Source organism: Alosa alosa, chromosome 3 (assembly GCF_017589495.1).
Source record: "Alosa alosa isolate M-15738 ecotype Scorff River chromosome 3, AALO_Geno_1.1, whole genome shotgun sequence".
Taxonomy (NCBI): domain Eukaryota; kingdom Metazoa; phylum Chordata; class Actinopteri; order Clupeiformes; family Clupeidae; genus Alosa; species Alosa alosa.
Window position 1 is genome coordinate 11,445,564 of NC_063191.1, and position 22,706 is coordinate 11,468,269.

A 22,706-nucleotide genomic window follows, 5' to 3' on the forward strand; every position below is an offset into this window, starting at 1 on the left:
CTATGTGTCATTGTCAGAGTTCCGTGTCCAGATAGATGATGTGTGTCAAGTACCTGTGTTTCTTTTTTTTTTTTAAGTATATTTTTTGGGGGGTTTTATGCCTTTAATTGACAGAATAATGGAGAATGACAGGAAGTGAGTGGGAGAGTAACCTGACCAGCAACCTTATGCAAATATGGATTGTTGCTTTGCCTGCAATTGACAGTTGAATATCCATGGCAAATATTGGTGTTTGAGGCATATTGTTTTTAATAGTTTTATTATAGTTTATAGTTTAAAAATAAACACTTTTGTATAAACAGACAACCTATAAAGCACCCAGGTCAACATAATGAGAACATCAACACAGCCATTGTAAATATTAAATGATAAAACAAAATGTCACCAAGAGTATTATGTAACTGGTTACAGAATCCTGGAGAAAAGGATGGACACATACTGTATATATATATTGGGTTCATCGTGGCTTTTTCCAGCAATGCCAGATTTGTTTGTCTGAAGAATGGTTCAACACAGTCGAAATAATATTTTTTAAAAAGAAACAAGAAAAAAAAATGAATAGTAAATTGTTTTTGATTGTAAGGCTCTTTTAAGCACCCCGATGATTGTCAAGCTCAATGTGACATTGTTCTGCTATCTTTGTTGTTTTTCTTCCTTTTTGAATGGCAAATCAATCTTAACTCACATGCCACATTCCACTTTCCACAGTTACATTTAAAGGCATTTAAACTAAATGATCACATTTTGACATATTGGGCATATCACGTTACACTTAAGACAAACAAGGCCTTCTGCAAGGGAACGAGAAAAGAGAAACATGTCATGCAAGCCTCCAGTCCATCCATCAGAATGTGCAGATGTAGCAGAGATCTCAACAGAACATTTCTCAGAATTTTCTTTGTCAGGCCTATGGTGAACTGATCTGAAACAAAATCAAGAGTTGGTAATATATTAAAAACAATGTCTGAAACGTGTTAGTTATGGCAAAGTTGTGGCTTTTGCAAGTTCCCTTGTGGCCACAAATATTTGGCCAGGGTTAAAGATCTTTTAAGAAACATATTTGAAATACCCACACAATATGAGGAATCTAAACTCATGGTTGAATGGAAAAAGTAATTAATTGTTACCAGACAGTGAGAAAGGGGCTTTTAGGAAGAACAAGCACAGAAATGCTGAACTACTCTCACATGGTCTATTTTAAAACACAGTAAGACTTGAACGTCTGCCAGTACCAGATCTGAGTGAAACAAGAATTTGCCTCTGTCAGGGTAAGCATCTGTTTTAAATTCAAAAGTACTGACTAAAATAGAGGAATTGATCCTTGGTTCCAGCAAGAATAATCTAGAAGAGATTTTTGGGTATAATTAAATTTCAAAGACGATTTAACTAACAACATAACCTGATAAGTCAGAAAATCAATATCAGTTCAATCCAGTTTTGGTTATGTAGCCCCATAACATAAGAATATGTCTCAAATTATTCTACAGGCCCAGCTAGAACATGAACCTTTATCCTCGAGCCTCCATATCATACAGTAGGAAGCTGAGGGTTTGAGGATGAAGAACTTACAGCAGCCATCTCAAACGGGCTCAGGGTCTGGCTGAGGGCATCGAACATGCCAGGACTCATGGGTGGCTCTGGGGAGGAACATGTTGGTGTCGTTGCATGGGTTCTGTACACATCAATAAACCGGTGGACAAATGAAGGACACAAATACAAGGAGAAGTTAGAGTGTGAACAACAACATACAGTACGAGGATTATAATGAATTAGAGTGACTGACAATGTATTGAAAAATGAGTTATTCTGGGATAAATCACTACAAACAGTATATACTCCCTCTATTAGTCTATAGTCTTCGATAGTCTATGTTTACTTTGTGTATGTTAGTACTTTGGAATAGTGTATGTTTTACTTTGGAATCTTGAGTCATCACCCACTTCTCTCTCACTCTCTCTCTCTCTCAGATAAATGAAACCATGTGTACTTACATTGAGGTTAGAGTGGAGATTGGAATCAGAGACATGGGAAAGTATGGAAAAACTGTTGGAAGAGGAACAATGAAACCTGTTTAATGGCTGCATAACACTAAGGATCAATACCTACAAAGAGAACAACATCTCTAAGTAGGAGATACAGTAACTGTGTTGATAATTGTCAGGAAAATAAATTTAGCCTGTAAATAATTAAATAGGTGTAAAATGAAATGTCTGAAAATAAGAAATGGTTTCTGCCAAAGTCGCTCACTGTGAATCTTGCCTTTGCTCTGCTGACTGTTATAATACTTCCCAAATGCCTCGTCTTTGGGAATATCGGGATACAGGAACTTAAGAGGGTTCTCCGGCACAATGCCATCCGCAATAACCTTGTAGTCCCGGATGATGTCAGGAAATGGAAGAGCAGAGAGTCGGTTCTTTGTGTAGGGTTCCACTGAGATGAACTTGGCCTCCCCTGTGGAAGTGGGATCTGGTTAATGAATACCCCATGACAACAACCGTTGCAAAATGTAAAAAAAAAAAAAAAAAAAAAACCTCTACAAATAAGGCAACAGTGTTTGGTATGTACAGAACCACAGCAGCCGCGCTGGTAAGTATGGCCTGAGTATGGCGTGAGCCGCTGGAATGTGGGGCACCGGCCTGCTCGGGATTCCCCTCCAGCAGGCTCCTCCTAGCTCTGTTCTCTTTTCTGAGGAGCTGTAACATGTGTGAGTTACAGACACTCATATAATATATAATTCAGGCCACATTCCAACCCAAACACCAGCATCAGAACAATTGCTTTCAAAAGGCTTTTTGATAATATGCCTGTATCTGTTTGACTTGAAGGGTCATCCCACAATTGTAGTGTTGATGTTTAGCTGTTTTGTCAGCTAAACAACATTCTATGCCTTTCCATGCCAAATGACAGGAATTGTATTACCAAACATAGTGTTGAGTTGCTGAGACAAAAGACTGAGCTATAACCAGAGCCATATGCAAAGCTGTTTTATGTTCACACACCAATGTGTTGCTGAGTTCACATACTGAACTGCTAAAGGCTGTAGGCTACATTCACTGAACTTTCCAATAAGGCTAAAACTGATTTTTCTACTGGTACTGGATATCCCCTTAAGGCTCCAGCACATAGACGCCGAAATAAGTGCAGCACACTCCGCTTTCACAATTCAGTTACTTAGATTCCATTGTTCTCAATATAACCCAGCACACCGCTGCCTTTTTGTGGACACACAAAAAAAATCACTCAATAAAATCCATTGTTTATCCCATGCTTATCACGTTCAAATGGTGTGTACTGTATGGGCAGGTGACAGAAAGTGTCAGCGCACTCGTGTCGGTGCCATTACGTGCTATGTGTGTATGTCATTTCACAGTTTTCTGCAACAATGTCTACATGGTAGACTGATTGTCTACTGTAGGTGACAGACTGATCTGGTAGTGTGTGCCATCCACATTCATAGTGCCAGACTGTACTTGCAAATGTACCCAAATGACGTAACAGACGTGTTGTTTGTTGTGTTGTTTCCAGGGTTGCAGAACGCAGCATGACCCACCAAAGATCCTTGATTACTTCATTTCAACCCTCTCTGCTATTACCACAATGTTCTTGTTACCATGGTTACGTTTTTATCCGCTTCCTGATTTTAGCCACTGAGCAGTGTCTCATGCTTCCTGGAGACTCAGCACTCGCTCACCATTGTCGGCCTGTTCCACCCAGGTGAAGGTGATCCCGCCCAGGTGGCTCTCGCTGAAGCGCAGCAAGAAAGTTCCGGAATCTTTCTCCCTCAGAAGGGCGCTCCGTCTCCTTGCTCACAAAGCCCATTATGTTGCTGTGGTAATCAAAGCCAAGAATTTGGGACAGAAAATATTTATTTTGCACAGCAAAACTATGAAAGTGTGTTTGCAACAGATACAGGTATGACATTGATTGGAGCGTGATGAACGACGCTTCTAGTGTATCAGTGTACATTCAAGAAGTAAACAAAGCAGAAAGCAAAGTCAGAAGAATAAGCAGTATTCTCTATCAGCACTAGGTGTGGGTGTGTGTGTGTGGGAGTGTGTGCGTGCGTGTGTGTGTGCGTATGTGTGTGCGTGAGTGTGTGTGCGCGTGTGTGTGTGGGAGTGTGTGCCTGTGTGTGTGGGAGTGTGTGCATACGTGCATGTATGTGTGTGTGTTTACAGATGCATGTAATTTGTGCGTGGGCCTCACCCATCAATCCATACAGGAAGCAAGTGCTTCTTAATGAGGTCTAGAATAGAATCCAACCAAATCCAGAAGCTAAACGGCTTCCCAGGAATATTTTCCTGTATAAGAAAACACTATTACCAACACAGACTTACGGACATTTAAAATACCCTCAATGCCACAGAACCAATTACAATACCCTCTCCCCCTTACCAGGATCATGGGTGATAATAATTTATCTTTAGCCTCACAACAGGGACAAGAAAATCTTATGCTCATCAAAATGTTATTATGTTCAGATGAGAATTGAAAGTCTAACATACAACTGAAATCATCCACATTCTATGAAGATCAAAAATCTAGTTGGTATTGTTTTTAGTATAAAGAGACTTACGTTTTCTCAGCAAGATCATTTTGACAATTTAATGGACAGCCTATCTTATTATAATATGTCTTATCAAAACAAAAAGTTTACTTGTTTTATGTGCAATGATGCTTATTTGTAGCAATTTGTGTTGTATCTGGAGGGTCACTTCACGGTGTAGTGGAGAGCTCACCTTGCAAAACTTGGACCAGGACACCTGACAGTCATTGTGTGCTGGTTGCTGGCCTGCAGGTGCAAGCAGAAACACTCCTTTACACTGAAGGCCTGACATCACAGAATGTTGTGAGAACGATGTTGGGAAACCATAACTAACCATCCAACCAACCATTTTAAATAGCTCTGTAAAACCTGCATTTTACTTTTGAATTATGATGACTTCATCATAATTATTATTATCCATAATAAAAATACAAGGCATTTTATCAGCGTTGTGGATGTGATACACTTTTATGAGAGATTACAGGTTTTCTACAAACTCTGTGAATTCTGAAGGAAACTGCGGAAACCATGATATATGTATGCATGTGGGAGACTTGAATGAACACAAAAAGTGTGTTTTTGAAACTGTGTCATTTTTGTAATTCATTATGTAGGAAATGTGTGACGGTTTCACGTTATGGATGTGACGTGTCTGAACCAGTCCTCCACAAACTACATAAAACACATACTAAAGTAGTGAATTTTGATATGAAACAATTGAAATAGTAATTATGAAAAACTAGCAATAAAATTATTGCTTCGTCAGTGCCCACTAAGATCCACAGGAAGAATCAGGACAACAAGTCATTTAAAATATAAAAAAGAAATAATTTTTTCTTTTACTGTCATCAATTTTGGTCAATGATTTCCGGGTTACTGAAACACCAACTACCCACTCATTTGTGATTTGCACACATACAGTACATGCACGCGCACACACACACACACACACACACACACACACAAACACATACAGACAGGCAAGCGCACACACACACACACACATGCACAAACACCCACCTACACGAATGCACAAACAAACAAACACACACACACAGGCACGCATATGCACGTGCACATGGACATCTGCACATGTGCACACACACACACACACACACAAACACACACACACATAAACACACACACACACCATTAGCACCCAAACACACACACACAAACACACTCTTATACACAAAAGCAAACCTACACATGCATACACTCATTGAGATGGAGACAAATTGACAAGCGAGATTTAGTTTTGCGAAGAGAATGTGTAGGACTGAGCGGCGGTCATATTTTGTACCACTATGCGGTACATCTAGCTTATCGCTGACGTTACTCATGTTACTCTGTGGCAGAGATGGCAAAAGTATTCACTTCCCGTACTCAAGTAGAAGTACAAATACTTGTGTTAAAAAATACTCTGGTAAAAGTAGAAGTACTGATTTAACTTCTTTACTCAAGTAAAAGTAACAAAGTACAGGCTTGGAAGTAGCTTGGAAGTATAAAAGTAAAAGTAGTCTTGTGAATGACAACCATTTTTTATGCAACAGTACCTGGACCACACAAATAGAGTGCAAGAGTGCCAGTCTCTCTTTTTAAATCTTCCCCTTAACATGTTGGGCATTTCTAGGCTTTCCCGCCCAACATTGCACTGCCTACTTCAGAGGGCAGTGTGTTCTTTCGGCCTACCATCAAATGCTGGACATCTTTAGAAAGCTAAGATACCCAAAATGCATACTGAAAATAAAAGTATGCATTTCTGTGGTTTCTTGTAGACTATTTGGATTTGTAGGCCATGTCAGGTTCTGATAATGACTACACAAAATGGAATAATTATACAAAAGTCTCTATTTTTGCATTTTCTTTGTTGGCTTCATGGGTGTGTATAAGATGGACTATACAACTAATGTCGGATAAAACAACATGAATATTTAATTACTATGGATTCCTGTGAATATTTCAAGACCAGGAATGTAGTGGTAAAATAAGAGGTGGATAAACAATTCTGTGATCACAGTAAGGTGGACTGTGCCATGCCGTAGGCCTATCAGATTTTTAGAAGAGGCATTCAGAACATGTTTGATGATGGTGGAGGTTTATAACAACAGTATGACAATTAGGGGAAGATAATCACTCAAATTTTCGCTATTAGGCCACTCAAAAATAGGCTATGTCAATCACTAGAAGTATTTTAATATTATGTTTTGTTTTGCTAATGCTTAGGCCTTCCTGTGGTTTTGATCAGCCTAATAATCTCTGAAATGTCAATTGTAAACACTAAGGTGAAATGTGTTGAAACTGGCATGCCACCAGAACAGACGTTTATCGGCTTTGAGGTATAATAAAGTCTCCAGCCTTGTAAATTCACATTAACGTCACATCCATAACGCACCATTAAAGATTTTAAATGTAAGAAAATGTACAGGCACAATTTGTTCATCATACTTTACATTGGTATAAATCAGCTTTGCACAGACACTTTGGACATGTATGTGTAGCATGTGTAGCAGACACTTTGGACTGTATGTGTAGCATAAACTTTTGGTAACACTTTACTTGACAGTATCGACATAAGAGTGACATGACACTGTCATGAACACATGACACAAAAACCGAATGACACTTCATGAGACAAACGTTATGTCATAAACGTTTATATGTCATGACACGTTTGACAGTGACTTGTCGATATGTCAAGTAAAGTGTTCAAACTTTCCTATCAAAGTGTCATGTCATGGCCATTGAACTTGATGACTTATAAACAAGAGCCTTACAAATGTCACTAGGCAAGCTGAGCATAGATATTGCTCTACCATTCCCTTGTCAATCTGGAATTTGTCAAATGCTAACAATTTGTTGAAACCTTGAGTCCATTTACCATAATATTGTCATGTTGGCCTGGCAGTTTGTATGTGCTCTTTACCAACGGGCCTGGCTCTTTGGCGTTGCGGTCAAGCTGCAGGGTTAATGCCCCGGAGACCCGGGTTTAAGACGTGGGGTCACTGCTCTCTCCCTTCGCTACACATGTGAAAAATGTTGTTTCTGTATTGCACACCATATTTATGATGTAAAAAGAGTGTAATTCTCCATCAGATTCAATCAGGTCAGTTACAAACAATAAAATATAGACCTAAATTAACATTTTAACAACAGTTCTATTTTTGTTTGCAGAATTCACATTTCTCACGTTAGACACATTTAATTTTTTTTCCATGGTAAGGATGACCTTTGTCATGGAATACATGTTTGTTTTCCCAGATGATGCTTCAGAATTGGGATTATTTCTCCATCGCATGCCCAGACATGAAACACATTTAATTGTTCATGTAATAATCAGCATGGATTAGCCAACCAGTGATAAAGAACATAAATGTTGCCGTCATTTGGTCAGCATCTCAATAGTTTATGTTAATCATTTATATCTCAAATTATGTCTTATATAGTTGGCTGGTGTAAAACTGTAATTGAACAGATTAATGCAACTAAAAAAAAAAAAACACAGAAAGACTTCAAAGGAAACCACAAATAAGTGAAACAAACACAAAGTAATGTTTAGTTAGTGCACTAAATGAGTGAAAAAAGTAATGTTTAGTTAGTGCAGTAAATGAGTACACAAAGTAATGTTTAGTTAGTGCACAAAAACAGATGCGTTGCAGTAGAGTGACGTTACGTGGTGTAGCGGTCCGACTCACCCAGGAGTTTTTCTCCCAGCATGCTCAGCTGCTCCTTGTTGAGGCCGCGTCCGGCGAAGGAGGAGAACTGCCAGCTGAGCACCTCGGAGAGCTGGCTCCATGTGCCCCTGGGAGGGCTACTAAAGAAACTCAGGTTCTGATGGAACACAGGACAAGAGAGGTGAGAGAGAGGTGAGAATAGTGTGTGTGTGTGTGTGTGTGTGTGTGTGTGTGTGTGAATGTGAGAGAGATCGAGGTGAGAAAAGGCTGTGAGAAAGAGTTTATGAGATGTGTGTGTGTGTATGTGTCTCAACTCAACTCAACTCTAATGGCGATGCCTATCAATTTATAATTACCCATGGTTCCCTGTGTGTGTGTGTGTGTGTGTTGTGTGTGTGTGTGTGTGTGTGTGTGTGTGTGTGTTTAAAGGAGAGAGACAGAGAGAGAGAGCACAGCAGTCAACAATGCATTTGTAATGTGGTGTGCATAATATGTGTGTGTGTGTGAGTAAGTGGGTGAGAGCTGTAAACGATGCACATGCAGTGTAATTTATATAAGTATATATACTTTTTTGATCCCGTGAGGGAAATTTGGTCTCTGCATTTAACCCAATCGGTGAATTAGTGAAACACAAACAGCACACAGTGAACACACAGTGAACACACAGTGAGGTGAAGCTGCACACTTAATCCCGGGGAGCAGTGAGGGGTTAGGTGCCCTCAAGGGCACTTCGGGTCGGGCTCGGGGGCAACCCTCGGCAGTGAGGGGTTAGGTGCCTTGCTGCCACTGGTTAGCACTCTGTATGACTCGGTATGGAATCTGACAATTGTGTGCTGTTAATGTGTGTGTGTGTGTGTGTGTATGCTTACAGTTTGGCCATCAACTGTATTGTGTGCTAAGTGCACAAGGTTTTTGAAGTGCACGTGCAAGTATGATTATTACCTCCGGCTCATCAGTCAGCAGGTTATACCACATGACCGAGGCCCAGCCAGCAGGGAGCTGGCTCACGTTGGAGATCACCACCAGAGGCAGGGAGCACGTCTGAGGAGAGAGAGGACGGATGAGGGAGAGAGGGACAGAGAGAGAGAGGACGGATGAGGGAGAGAGGGACAGAGAGAGAGGAAGAAGAAAAGGAGCTTAGTTTGAGTTCTAGACTAGATCTAGTCTCTATAAAATGTTACACGTTCATAGAGATCCAGTCTATATAGCGTTACAAAACGTGAACTGTCATGCATGCATATGTACAGTATGTTTCAGCATACAGATGCATGACAGCTACACTATTATTTGACTATTGCCCTTCTATGCTTTTATTTGCTATTACTGTTTGCTTTTGTTTATGTAAAGCACATTGAATGACTTCTGTTTATGAAATGCGCTATATAAATAAACTTGACTTGACTTCATTGACTTTGTGCATATTTTGCTGACCCAGTGAGTCTTTGGCTCATTTAAACATGACCTTAAGGCTTTTAGGCATTTTATGACATTGCAGCAACATTGTTCTGAGGCGCTGTTAGAGTGCTTGTTTTGATATGTTTTCAAACGGACGGTTTCAAACGTGGTCTAACAACCCATCAAATTGTTTATTGTCACATGTCACATGAATTGCAGTATGACCATTCAGATTGAGGTCACATTGCAAAAAGACCTGTATCTCGTTTAGGAACACATATGGAAGTGGCCCAAATCAGAATAAAAAAAGTCAGATTCCATATGACTTGAGGTGTCCACACTGTTATGACCAAATAAGATATGTGTCATATAAACTGAAAAAATCAGATTTGGCCTGGTAATGATGTCTATTTATACTCATATACTATACATACCTAACTCTACTTTTCTCTGTAGACATGTCATCTGGAAAACCTGTATTTATCCAACTATACACTGTAAATTTTAATCTCTACTGTCTACACAACTGCACAGAATACCATACTCTACCTGCACTTGGTACTTAATGCTTCTTTGCACTTCTGGTTGGATGTCAACTGCATTTCATTGACTCTGTACCTGTATTCTGCTTGAATCTAATCTAATCTAATGTGAACATACTGTAGCCATGGTGGCGTAGAGACATTACTTCATACAATGGCATTCATATCAACAGAAAATACAACTAAGCTGAATGTTGAGGTGTCACTAGCTTAGTATATGTTGTGGCTTGTAGTTGGTAGTAACAGTGGTTGTAATACTGAAGACCTTAAGATCGAAAGTGAAAAGACAGTGAGAGCCCCACCTCTAGGAGGAGGTGTGAGCATAGACTAGAACTGTTCTATATATACAGTCTATGGGTGTGAGAGTGTGAGGGGACTGACCGCCAGGTCGATGGTCATTCCCTGCAGACAGAACTGGGCTTCAAAGCTGAGAGAGTGAAGCTCCTCAGTCACAGTAAGGGGGCCCTGTAGAATACACACGCACACACACACACACACACACACACACACACACACACACACACACACACACACACACACACACACACACACACAAGAGAATGAGAAACACATACACATAAACAGTGAGCATTCAAGTGGCTGGGGACTGAACAATAAAATTAAAAAACATTTCTTTCCTTGGACATTTTGCCTGGACATTTTTACATTATGTGGATATGGAAAAGAATGCCCATTGTGATGGATATCCCAATAGTTATCATGTATCTTTCCCTGTGTTTTTGTGAGGCCATCCTAAAAGCCACCAGCGGGGTAAACAGGTTGCTTACTGTATCTCCTTAAACAATCAGTGAATGTGGTTTTATTTTGGCAAACTGTGCAATGTCGCCCTCTACTGTTAAGTGTTTACGTGTAGTCGGGGTGAAAGTTGAGGAGAGAAGAGCAGAATTAGAAGTAGGAGTGAACACATGAATAGCTGGAAGATTAACTGACAAAAACATATAGATAAACATACCTAAGAAATTAACATAGCCATGTACAGTCCATCCATACATGATCTGAACTAATGTTCAGTTTTACTCATGTCAAACCAAACTGTGACAAAAAAATAAAGTGAATGTCTTACCTCATTTCCCTTTGTGCCACTAAACTTCTTTTCTTTCAGTTGCTGCATTGACAGAAGTGATCAAAGTCATTTTTAAAAAATATCTCCCTTTTAATGGCACATTTATGTTCACATGCAGTTACTACACCGTACATTAAGGGATGTACATGTATGCTGTGTAAACATAGTGTCTATTAAAGGCAGATTACCAGGTGTCTGAACTCCACTGAGAGGCAGCCATTGGAGGACTCCTCCACATCCATCACCTTTGTGTTTTGGGTCAGGATAAAAAACTGCCTATTCCTAAAATGGAAAGAAAAGTACAAAATAACACACAAGACTAACCACGTGTTGTGCTATATGAACATATTCATTTACATGTTTATCCAAAGTGACTTACGGCAACAGAATAACTTTTAAGATATTAACATTTAAGTATTTTTACATTTAAACTCTAAAGCTACAGTTGCAGTATTAGAATAGCATTTAACACTTAAGCATTCACCTATTCACAGAACAACTTTTTAGGCTAATTAGATAAATAGCATTTACAGATGGTTACAGCTAATATTACTGTGTTATGTAAGTGCTGCTGAGTGTGTGACCTGCTAAGTGAAACTGGTCTAGAAGAAAACAGGAAGTCAGTGATACTCACACTTTGCCTGGTGGCGGATCCCTGCACACACAACATTAAACAAAAACAACAGAATCACCATCTGCAACAACGACAACAAAATCTTGTGGTATATCCGTTCTCACATGTGTTACTACTACAGGTGTGTGACATTACATTTTCATGTGATGTGTGTGTGTGTGTGTGTGTGTGTGTGTGTGTGTGTGTGTGTGTGTGTGTGTGTGTGTGCGTGGCTGGTGTGTGTGTGTTTTTATGAATTACTACATGTTACCGTGCAGGCTCTACTGGTTCATTAACAGGTTTTATTTTCATGTGATGTGTGGTGTGTGTGAGCGTGTGCAAAACTGTGGGGAAAAAAAATGGTCTGATTGCGATGGGTAAGCGCCAATTTACGCAACCAGATACATTTGAAGGAAAAGCAGAGGCACTCACTTGTCAAATGTTGTCTTCACTTTTAGCTGGTAGTCCACCTCTGGCAGTTTCACCAGTAACCTACGCCACAGGCGTCAAACAAAGAAAAATATTAACCACCACCAACTGCAGTGCTTGGAAAACTAGTCCCACATAACTGATGTGGAAAGAGAGAGTTGTTCTATTTCAATTGATGTTGCATGGTGTGAGACATAAAGAGGTCCATTGCGTACCTGACCTTGGTGGTGAACTGCACTTGTGTTTTGATGATAAGTGGTTTCTGTGGGTGCGTGGGCATACACGGTTGCTTTTCCACTACGAAGGAACTACAGACAAGACGGACAAGAGCATCATTGCTTGGTCAAAAAAAAAAAAAACACAAACACAGGTTGACCATTCTACCAGTGCCACATTTTGCCATGCTTCTCTCTATCTAGGTATTTTGGTAGGTAAGTAACCTAGATAACCAGGAGATAACCTTTGAAGGCCACCATTTTTGACAAATGCTGTTACTCTGCATTTTTGGCATGCGCACTGGTTGAGAAACTCAAAAAATAAGCTCACAGCTTTAATGTGAACAAAGGCCTGTACCGTCTCTCTCACCAAGAACAAAGGCCTGTACCGTCTCTCTCACCAAGAACAAAGGTTGTTCACACTTTCTTTTTTTCCCCATCAGAAGCAAGGCACCAGAGAGAGGGCTCCACCCTTGCACCTTTCTCTTTCTGCTAAACACCGATTCAATGCCAGTAAAAACCAACTGGGTCAATTTGAAAGGTGGGCGTCTAAAAATAGACGGGCCCGGGTTTGGAATTTTTTCATGTTTGATGATATAACCTTGCTGTGCCAGTCTGGTGAAATAGTGGTGCATTTCTGCCAGTCAAAAAGTGGGACAAGAAATAGACCAAATACCTCCAGAATCAATCCGAAACAACTTTCGGAGTGTGAGGGCGTTTAAGTGTGCCATGAACGAAGACACAAGGGGAGCAATGCAGACAGGGAAAATTCTTGGATTTAATTTCACCTCAATAGCTCGGGGTTGTCCTAGCTGATGTAAGCAGTACTTCCATCACCACATGATAAATACCAGGTTGGTGACAGAAATCAAATCAATTCTCTTCACCCATAGAGAACAACCTTGGATAAACAGTGTGAAGCACATGGCATGATGCAGCAAAATCCAACAAAAGCGGCCAGACAGCTAGTTCTGTGGTCTGTATAATCAGCACAACTGTACCACCACAGAGGGGATATTGTGCATTTGTTATTGTATCATTCAGATGGTCATTCCCCCAAAACCGCTTTAGGTTTGGTCAGGTTAATTGAATGTAATCCTGCAAAGCTACCATCCACCGTACATTTTTCTACCTTTTGTTAACCTGATATGTACTGTATATATAACCTGTTAATCTATTAACCATTTTTTTGGCATTCAACAAAGTTGAATCTGACATAGTTTATAACACTTATGTCCAGTAGTTCCACTGTACCTTTTGATGAGGTGATAGATGAGAAATTTGACCTGCTCTTCCATCTGTGGTTTCTGTAAGGGGATGGGGTCACTCTCATAGGTGACTTTGTGGATGAGTTCGCCCAGTTTGTCCAGTTGCCGTTTGATCTGAAACAAGCTCTGTGCTGTCAAGGTGAACCTACGAAAAGAGAACAAAGAAAGCTATACATTACAATGTACAGTCCTAACATTGTGGGAATGGTTAACATTCACAAACTTCAGCTAGACTGAGTAGAGAAATGTATTTTGTGAGACAACCATTTCGTCATTGTGTCTTGTGTTTTGTCTAAAGGGCCTCAGTAAGCAATTCTTATTGTACAGACTTAATTGCCTTCTAGAGACATTCCCTTTGGTGGTTTTGGAGCCAGGATAAAGTTTTGGCCCATCAGATGACTAAAGGAGCTATTTTAAAGATTGTTAGTCCAGGATGTCAGTCAAACAAGAATACACAAGTGAATGGCTGGGCAGAAAACTGGGCTACTGGGAGATGGAGGAACATAATTCAAAGCTACAAATCATATATCCCAAAATACCCTCCATGTATTTTACATACATGGGCATCTTCTACCCAAACCAAACCAAATTCAGTTTCATTGCAAAATCTATTTGAATTTAATCTAAACACATTCAATATACTCTGAGAGCTTTTGTAAAAAGTAAAACTATAGTATAATCAGATTGGATATAGTAAAACTATAGTATAGGCAGATTGGATATATTGCCCTGCACTGCCCACTGCAATGACACTGTGTAATGACTCCCATCTGGGCAGGGACAGAAGACTTATCTTCTGATTGGATTTATAACTATAGTAATAATCTAGTAATATGCATACTGTGTGTAATTAGTACTTCTGTTCCCAACATGTGCAACCTGTGTAGCGTGTCAGAGTAATGCAAACAACTGTCACATCGTGTGTAGTCACTGTGGAGGTCCAGCCGTACCAGTTCTGTAGCTGGTCCATCCCAGTGAGAACCGGACCTCCGATACAGGTGATCTGCTGCCGTCGTTTCCAATCCATGAGCTCCAAGTTCAGCTGTGTGCTCATCATGTCGTTGATTTCCTTGATGACATCAGCCATCTTGGACAGTATTTCCTGCACAGGGGATCCTTGAAAGGTAAGTTCTTCCCAGTTCTAATTCTAGCAACCTTATCTCTTATATATATTATTATTATTATTATTATTATTATTATTATTATTATTATTATTAAGGATAAAAGTCAGTGAGTAGCAGTAGTATCTATAGTGATGACAGTCAGTAAGTCCATTTCTGAGGGCCTTGTGATCTCTCATTCAGTGTTGATAGCCATACACAGACCATTAGTTCTGAGGATAGCCCAGAGATCAACAGATATACTCTAAGGCAGTGTTGTCATTTAACACACTCGTTAGTTATTAAAAGTAGGATCCTGTGGCTGAGTCAGACATAAAGATAAGATATTATGTGCTGACATTTTCCTCCACCCACTTATATGTTATCTATGTTCCATTAAAAAAATGTTAGGGGTCAATTCTTTTTAAAATATCATTGATGCTAAATATTATACACAGCCAGGTTCTAGGTACTGTAGAACCAGAGACCAGTTCTACAGAATCTTTGGTAGAGCCTCAAAACCATCTCAAATTATGACACCATTGACCTTAAAATCAACAGGGTTTTTGGGAATGATTTTTGTCCAACAGCTTATGTAAGGACTTAATGTAGACATCCTTTAGGTGGTGATATACAGTATAAACATATGAGTTCACTCAAAGGGGAGAAGTGGGCATTTGTTGGTTTATAATGAAATATGTAAGTGCCTAACCCTGGCTGAGATGACCCAGGCTTTTAGCCAGTGAGACATAAATAGGTAAGGTCACAAGGAGGAACACTGAAACATGTTGTGAGGCCCTCATGGAGCACCAGGAGAGAGAGAGAGACAGAGAGAGAGAGAGAGAGAGAGACAGAGAGAGAGAGAGGGGGGGTGAGGGACAGACAGAGCAGGTAAGTATCACTGCCTCAGTGTGTGAGAGAGAGAGAGAGACAGACAGAGATAGAGAGAGAGACAGTGTGTGTGAGAGAGAGAGAGACAGACAGACAGAGATAGAGAGAGAGAGAGAGAGAGAGGTGCACTTGCCTTCCGTTTGAAGTCCAGGCGGTTGAGGATCTCCTGGAGCAGGGCCACTTCCTGTTTCATGCACTGTGAGTTCCTCTCCACTGGATCTGCGGACACATGCACAGCCTCTACCCAACCACCACGACTTTTCATATTATCTACTACACCTTTGCTACAGCATTGGATATTGTTTTGTAGTATAATTATATTAGTGACTATCAAATAATCCAATGGGTGAACTAGTGAACCCACATTTGGCACTAATGTTTTGTCAGGATGCCTCCCAAGAACAATGAAGCATTTGAGAAGTGGGATTTCATCTACCAACCTCGCGACTGGAGAGTTTTATAGCGGAAATCAAAGTCATCTTGCATGTCCTCCAGGTATTTCACTGCCTGGTCCATCATCTGTTTGAGATGAGGTAAGACGAAAATATATGATTTCCCGTTAGCAGTTTGTTTGGTCACAGTGTACATCTGAAAATGAGGGCTACCCAAAATTGTACTCCCAGGAATGAAAATAAAGGTTGAATGACAAATTAACAAAGTAAGTAAGTACATTTAATTTATAAAGCACATTTAAACACAGCATAAACTGACCAAAGTGCTGCACAGTGGATAACTTAAAAGACAAATAATACAAGAAAAAACACATTGGACCAATAGTCATAATTCTATAAAACATGAATAAAAGTAAACCTTCAATATCAGGGCACACAACACAGAAATACAGAGGATGAGCAGGAGTTAGGGAACAAGGAAGGCCAGGGACTAAAAGTGGGTTTTTAGCCTGGATTTGAAGGCAGAAATGGAGGGAGCAGATCTAATATCCAGGGGGAGCTGGTTCCACAGACGTGGAGCAGCAACTGCAAAGGCTCTATCACCCCTCTGTTTGAGCCGTGAGCGTGGCACATGCAGAAGCCCTTTATCTGAGGATCTCAGGGGCCTTTGAACTGAGTAGGGCTGTATAAGGTCAGTGATATAGGTTGAGGCCAGTCCATTAAGTGCCTTAAAAACAAATAATACAACTTTGAACTGAATCCTAAAAAAAACTGGGAGCCAGTGCAAGGAGGCTGTGTATTGAACAAATTTCACATGCACAAATGTGGATCACAGTTACCTGAACGCTACTCCGAATCACAGCCACGCGGTTGTCCAGGTTTTTCTGCCTTTCGAAGGCTTCAGAATTCTGCATGGACTTTTCCAAAGGCCCCTGTAGTGAGTAGCAGAGAAGTGAAGACATTCGTGGGATGTGCACTAAACTGGTGACTAAACTTAACTAAACTTGTTACTTCATTGGCAGTGCAGGACTACACAACACAAGAGAGACACAAGAGCCCCAATAATGTGCTTCACTTTAAGTGAAAGCATAAGCAAAATTTTAAATTACACTTAATAATTGGAACAGTAAGTAAGTAAGTAAGTAAGTAAGTAAGTAAGTAATTGGAACAGCACTATTAATTTAATTAAATATAGTATATTTTACGTCCCATATCCTAGATCTAGTATAGTACCTGTCTGTATTACAATGCCAACTCGTTATATTATTACCTTTTTTGAACAACAGCTTATTTATTTTTTCCCCTTTCATGATGCCTAGAAAATGGTGTGCCACAAACCAAGGTTTGATTGTTTTTGTGCAATGAAAGGAAAAAGTTTATTTTGTATCATATAATCAGTCGGTGCATAGCTAAATCTAAATAATGGCACCGGCCTAACAGCCAAATTTCACAGTCAAATGAAGACCCAAATGAGATGACAACCAGTTAGAATGAAAGTAAACATGACAAATCATTATTAAATCTGTTTTACACATGAAGGAAGAGCCTTGTTGGGAAAAACTAAAGAAGGAAGAAGAGGGCTTGAAGTTAGAATGAAAAGCAGTAAACATGCCAAATCAATATTAAATCTGTTTTACACCTGTAGTGTGTTGATGTTGGGTGCCTTGTTGGCCCAAATATAAGAAAAAAAAGGAAATAGCACAGCTTTTTCTTTCCTTCGTCCATAGTGTGGTCATCTGATGGAGTAGTTTTAGAGTGCACTGGCATTGAGACCCAAGGCACACCTTTACCTGTTCCCATAAACCCTTATGAAGACCCAATGTGCATTGAAACATGTTGATTTTCTAACTGTTTGTTTGTTTTACCTGTTCCTGTATGTTGGCTAAAGAGATGATCCTCCTCTCCTCTCTCAGACAACTGGAGATGATCACAGCCACTTGGACTGTGTTGGTCTTATATTTCATCTACAGGACAGAGAGAGCTTAGCTTTAGGTGTGGCCATGTTTGACTGACTAGAAGTGAGTGTGGTTATGGGGGAAGAGGGACTCAAGATGCACAGAGAGGCTCTAACTGTGTACTGTGTACTGTTACAATGTTATCGTTGTTGTGCTTCAACTGCGATATACCATTTTTACAGCACCAAAAGTGAAAAGAAGAAAAAAAAATGATAAGGGGATGAAACTGAAACTAAAACTCCTGGTTAGTGTCATACATGTTATAAACACTGCATTACCATTATATTTACATAAAAACATATGCATAATGGTGAGAAACTAAAGTGTTTCCTGTAAACTAAGACTTCAAAGTACCATATTGACTGAGTATTTGAGTATCCTCAATACCTTGACTCAAAGTGAAAGTAGAACATGTTGTAACCAAACTTCCATTCCACACATTTTAAAGGATACTCCCCCAAATGAAACATGATATTTCCTCATATCAATTCATCTTTGAGCTCACACTACAAAGCAAAACGTCACCTGCATCTAGGTGGCCTCTTGTAGGATCACAACCCTCTCTTCTAATACCCCATGTAAATTCCATAGCTTCACCTATCAACCAAAAACACTGACATTTGTCCATCCATCTGTCTGTCTGTCTGTCTATCAGTGCCCCCTCAGAATGTGTCAAGGGAGAAATACCCCAGCCTACATGCAACCACACACAGGCAAAAAAGCCCTGATCATAATCATGATGACTCACACATACACACACGCGTGTTTGTGCATGTGCGTTTGTGTGTGTGTGTGTGTGTGTGTGTGTGTGTGCTGTTTTGCTTCTTGGGGCTGTTTCTTATGATTATGGTTTTAGGCAGAGTCCTGATTCCCTGCTCCCACTCACACAAGGGAATTTTACACCCTGTGGTTGTTTGCTGCTCGTCCGATTTTGACTCATGACGTTGTTTAACTCAAAAACGACATACACCTACTCCCTGTCTGCAACATAATGCTTGCTCAGTAGAAATAAAAAACAAACCGAGAAGAGAAAAAAAAGAGGGGGGGGGAAGAAAAAATCTTGGTTTTGAAATTAGACATGTACTTGAAGGCGTGGAAAGTTCATGTCTATTTTGACAATGTCACTGCAGCTTATGTGATGATGACTTTTTCATTTACAGGAGGAAATCGTGAACTAAACACATGACACACACCACACGAAAGGCTGTCATGCTAAGCAAGCTGCACCTTTGTGTTCTGAACTCTGTAGAATAATCACTTTCCTACAACATCATACCCCAAAACAACACCGGAGACTGTGACCGCAAGCCTCTCTCTCTTTCTCTGTTGAGGTGTGTTTCCACGGAAGTCACATCAAATGCAGCAAAAGCATGACAGTGACAAGCTCTGGCCTCAGGGTTACTGAGGGGCCCTAACAGACGTCCTTAAGGGCAGCTTAAGATACTAACTTATGCGTCTTTCACACCTTCACACCTTCCTCCCTAATGATAAAGAATTATCACACCCTTGCACACCTTCCTCCCTAATGATAAAGAACTATAGGGATCTTATGGTATTTTGAGACATGTTTATGTTGATGTTTGTGATATTTCGCAGACGCTTTTGTTATATCTTATAGTATTTTGGGACAGTTGTACTATAAGACTGCATTCGGGTATTACAGCATATCATAAAAGTATTATACACAATAGAACCACTATAGAATCGGATAGTATTACAATAGTTTGTTTTCATAAAGGGGTCACTCAATCCCTGGGTGTGGGTGATGACATGGAGTGCCAGTAGCTCTTACCTAAGGTAATGGGTTCACCTTTAGAGTAGGTAGTGCACCATAGATTGCTTGGGAGCAACATAAAGTGTCTGCTACATAATTTAATAAAATACATTGAACTGAATGTAAAACAAGGATGTAAAATTGACTATATTGTAAAGCCTTTATGTCTGCATTGGCCTCTTTGATGATGAAACAATTACCATGGTAGTGTACATGACCCTCCTGACCCTGACTGCTACGGTAAAAAAAGATTATGATTCTAAGGGCTAGCGCACAAAACGTGTTTTCCTGTGTTATCTTTCACTTCCCTAGAAATACTGAGGGACAACTATACAGTCTACACACGGAAATAATCATCAGCAAGTGAGAACTACTCCTTATCGAGGGAAGTTGCATTTCATAGACCCATGCCCATGACAGCAGCACCCTTCCTGAAGGTCTCTAAAAGCCCACTTGAGATAAATAAAAGAATCACCGCCCATTCAGAAAAGACCTCATGAGATATGGTGCAGGTATGTTTATGGGTGCACAGTACTCACCTGAAGCTGCTGTGTGATCCTCTTGAGGTTGTGCCGGAGGAGGAAGTTGGGCTCTTGGGAACACTGGCGGTCAAGCTGGATGAGGAGGTTGTTAAACAGCACAGTGGACATCGACTCGTGGTTGGCGGCCGTTTCCCTGGAGATTGGAGGAGATTTGTGATGTCAAAATGCTGTTTTTGTTACTTCATGTGCTACTTTCTACAGTACACTACAGAAGATACTGTATTTTTTATATATACTGTATATAGCCTATATATATATATATATATATATATATATATATATATATATATATATATATATATATATATATATATATATATATATAGAGTAGAGTAGAGTATCATTTAATAATCCTGAGGGAAATTAAGGTGTCCAGTAGCATACATACATAAATACAGAAAAAAAAAAAAAGACATTACACACATCATTGCACATATATTCACCATACAGCACATGCTTACATACATCTAGCCAAAGTCAGATCTCTCTCTCTCACACACACACACACACAGCTGTGGTTGTGATGAGAAGAAGAGTGGTTCATCACATGTGCCATAGCTGAGTGGCACATAGCAAAGAGCAAATATATATAAGCATTTCTGCCAAAATTGTGCCCATATTAACTTGTTTTATTTTTATTTTATTCAAAGAAAATGTCTATGATTTATGATAAGCTGATAAATCTTTTTCAAAATGTTTTTGTTTTCACTCCTCACAAGTGCAATGGCTGATGTTTACTTATTCTTTGAAAATCAACCATTCCTCCATGTAACCCTTGCTATTAAATAGTACCTGTTATTAAATAGCAGTTATTTCAAATATGATCTCAGACCACTCCACTCACTGATAGTAATATTTCATTGATATATGTGTTTCACAACCTGCACACAATACCACAAAGAGTCATTGCAAGAACACAATATTGCTATAATAAGAAAAGCATTCACAAGCAGTCACACAAAACTGTCACATTTGTGAGACACACTTTTCCATATTTACAATGCATTTCTTTCATGCATCCATCAGTCTCTAACAATTACACAACTTTAAAATGTTGAGTAGTCACACGTTTTTCATTCATGTGGCAAAAGCTTTATCCAGTTGAGAAAGTGCATTTAATACTCAATGGTGAGTAATGACAGACAACATACCAGTCTTGCCCCTCAATCCAGTTGGCCAACACCTGCCGAGCCTCCATTGGGAAGGTATCATCATAGAAATAATCAACCTGCTCCAGAAACTTGATATCTAACTGTTGAATTTGCTTCCACTGACTCATTCTGAAAGGCCAGGCAAACATAATATACATCTAGACATAATCACATAATTACAAGAGAAAACAATGGTGCATTTCAGACTAGCATAGGACTTTGTAAGGTGTGCTTGATAATATTCTTACATGTATCTTTTTAACAATAGGCTACATGTAATAAACACATTTGATGTTAATATCTAAGATAAGTGACTGCACTGTAGTCTACTCTAGGCTCTTGGGAAAGAAGACATTCAAAAATTAAAACGGCTACAAAGAACGCAGACGTATTCTATTGGAAGACGTTGAAATACACAATGCGCATAGTTTCTGCTGTGTGTTGGCAATTGTTGGCCATAGGCTATTATTAGATCCATATCAGCGATTACAGTATATATCCTTATCAAACATGTTTACAATCGGGACTACATAGCCTAGTTATGCTCTTTTCAAGTAAACCTAACCCTGTTAAACGGATTAAAATGACATTACTAAAAGGTGACAATAGTAGGCTAACACTTCCATTACAATCATAACATTTAGGCTACTATTGAAACCATATGGGTCTACTACTACTCGTATTTTGAATAACTTGATAGATTAAATCGATTAAATAGATTCAGGTAGTCTTTATCACGTGTAGTATAGGTTACAGGAAGCAAAGGCATAAAGTGACACTACCTGCAACTTCACCACTGTAACTCCGTGTGCGTTTTGAGTTCTTCCCCTTCCTCTGAGTCAGATGCGCCTTCGGCCCTGAATGACAAACTCGCACACTACACAGTTTGCTTATGTTAGTCACTGGCCCCTCCCAGTGTGTTTTGACGTGCTTCCTCCTAGCTGGTCGGTTCAGTCCGTGTTGTAGGTGAGGTCGTTTAGGCTTGACACAGGGGCGCAGCTACCCATTTTTTGAGGGGTATGCAACAACAAATTGGCGCCCCCCCCCCCCCCACCAAAAAAAAAAAAAAAACACAAACAAATAAAGTAAAACAAAAGGCCAATAATGTATTACATATTATTATTTTTTTTATTAG

General features: G+C 39.7%; 1 protein-coding gene across 1 annotated transcript; it reads right to left on the reverse strand.

The window, feature by feature from the left end:
• Window positions 1-242: 242 nt before the first annotated feature.
• On the reverse strand, window positions 243-22,441 carry stat4 (signal transducer and activator of transcription 4). Its single transcript, XM_048238946.1, is given in 24 exon segments — window positions 243-922; window positions 1,570-1,672; window positions 1,992-2,043; window positions 2,248-2,451; window positions 3,692-3,789; window positions 3,791-3,826; window positions 4,207-4,301; window positions 4,740-4,792; window positions 8,242-8,377; window positions 9,163-9,261; window positions 10,539-10,622; window positions 11,242-11,283; window positions 11,430-11,523; window positions 11,876-11,896; window positions 12,287-12,346; window positions 12,499-12,591; window positions 13,753-13,911; window positions 14,717-14,868; window positions 15,891-15,976; window positions 16,198-16,276; window positions 16,989-17,081; window positions 18,015-18,113; window positions 20,418-20,553; window positions 21,572-22,441. Coding segments are annotated over 24 exon segments (2,247 nt in total). The 5' UTR covers window positions 21,730-22,441; the 3' UTR covers window positions 243-907.
• Between the last annotated feature and the right edge of the window lie 265 nt (window positions 22,442-22,706).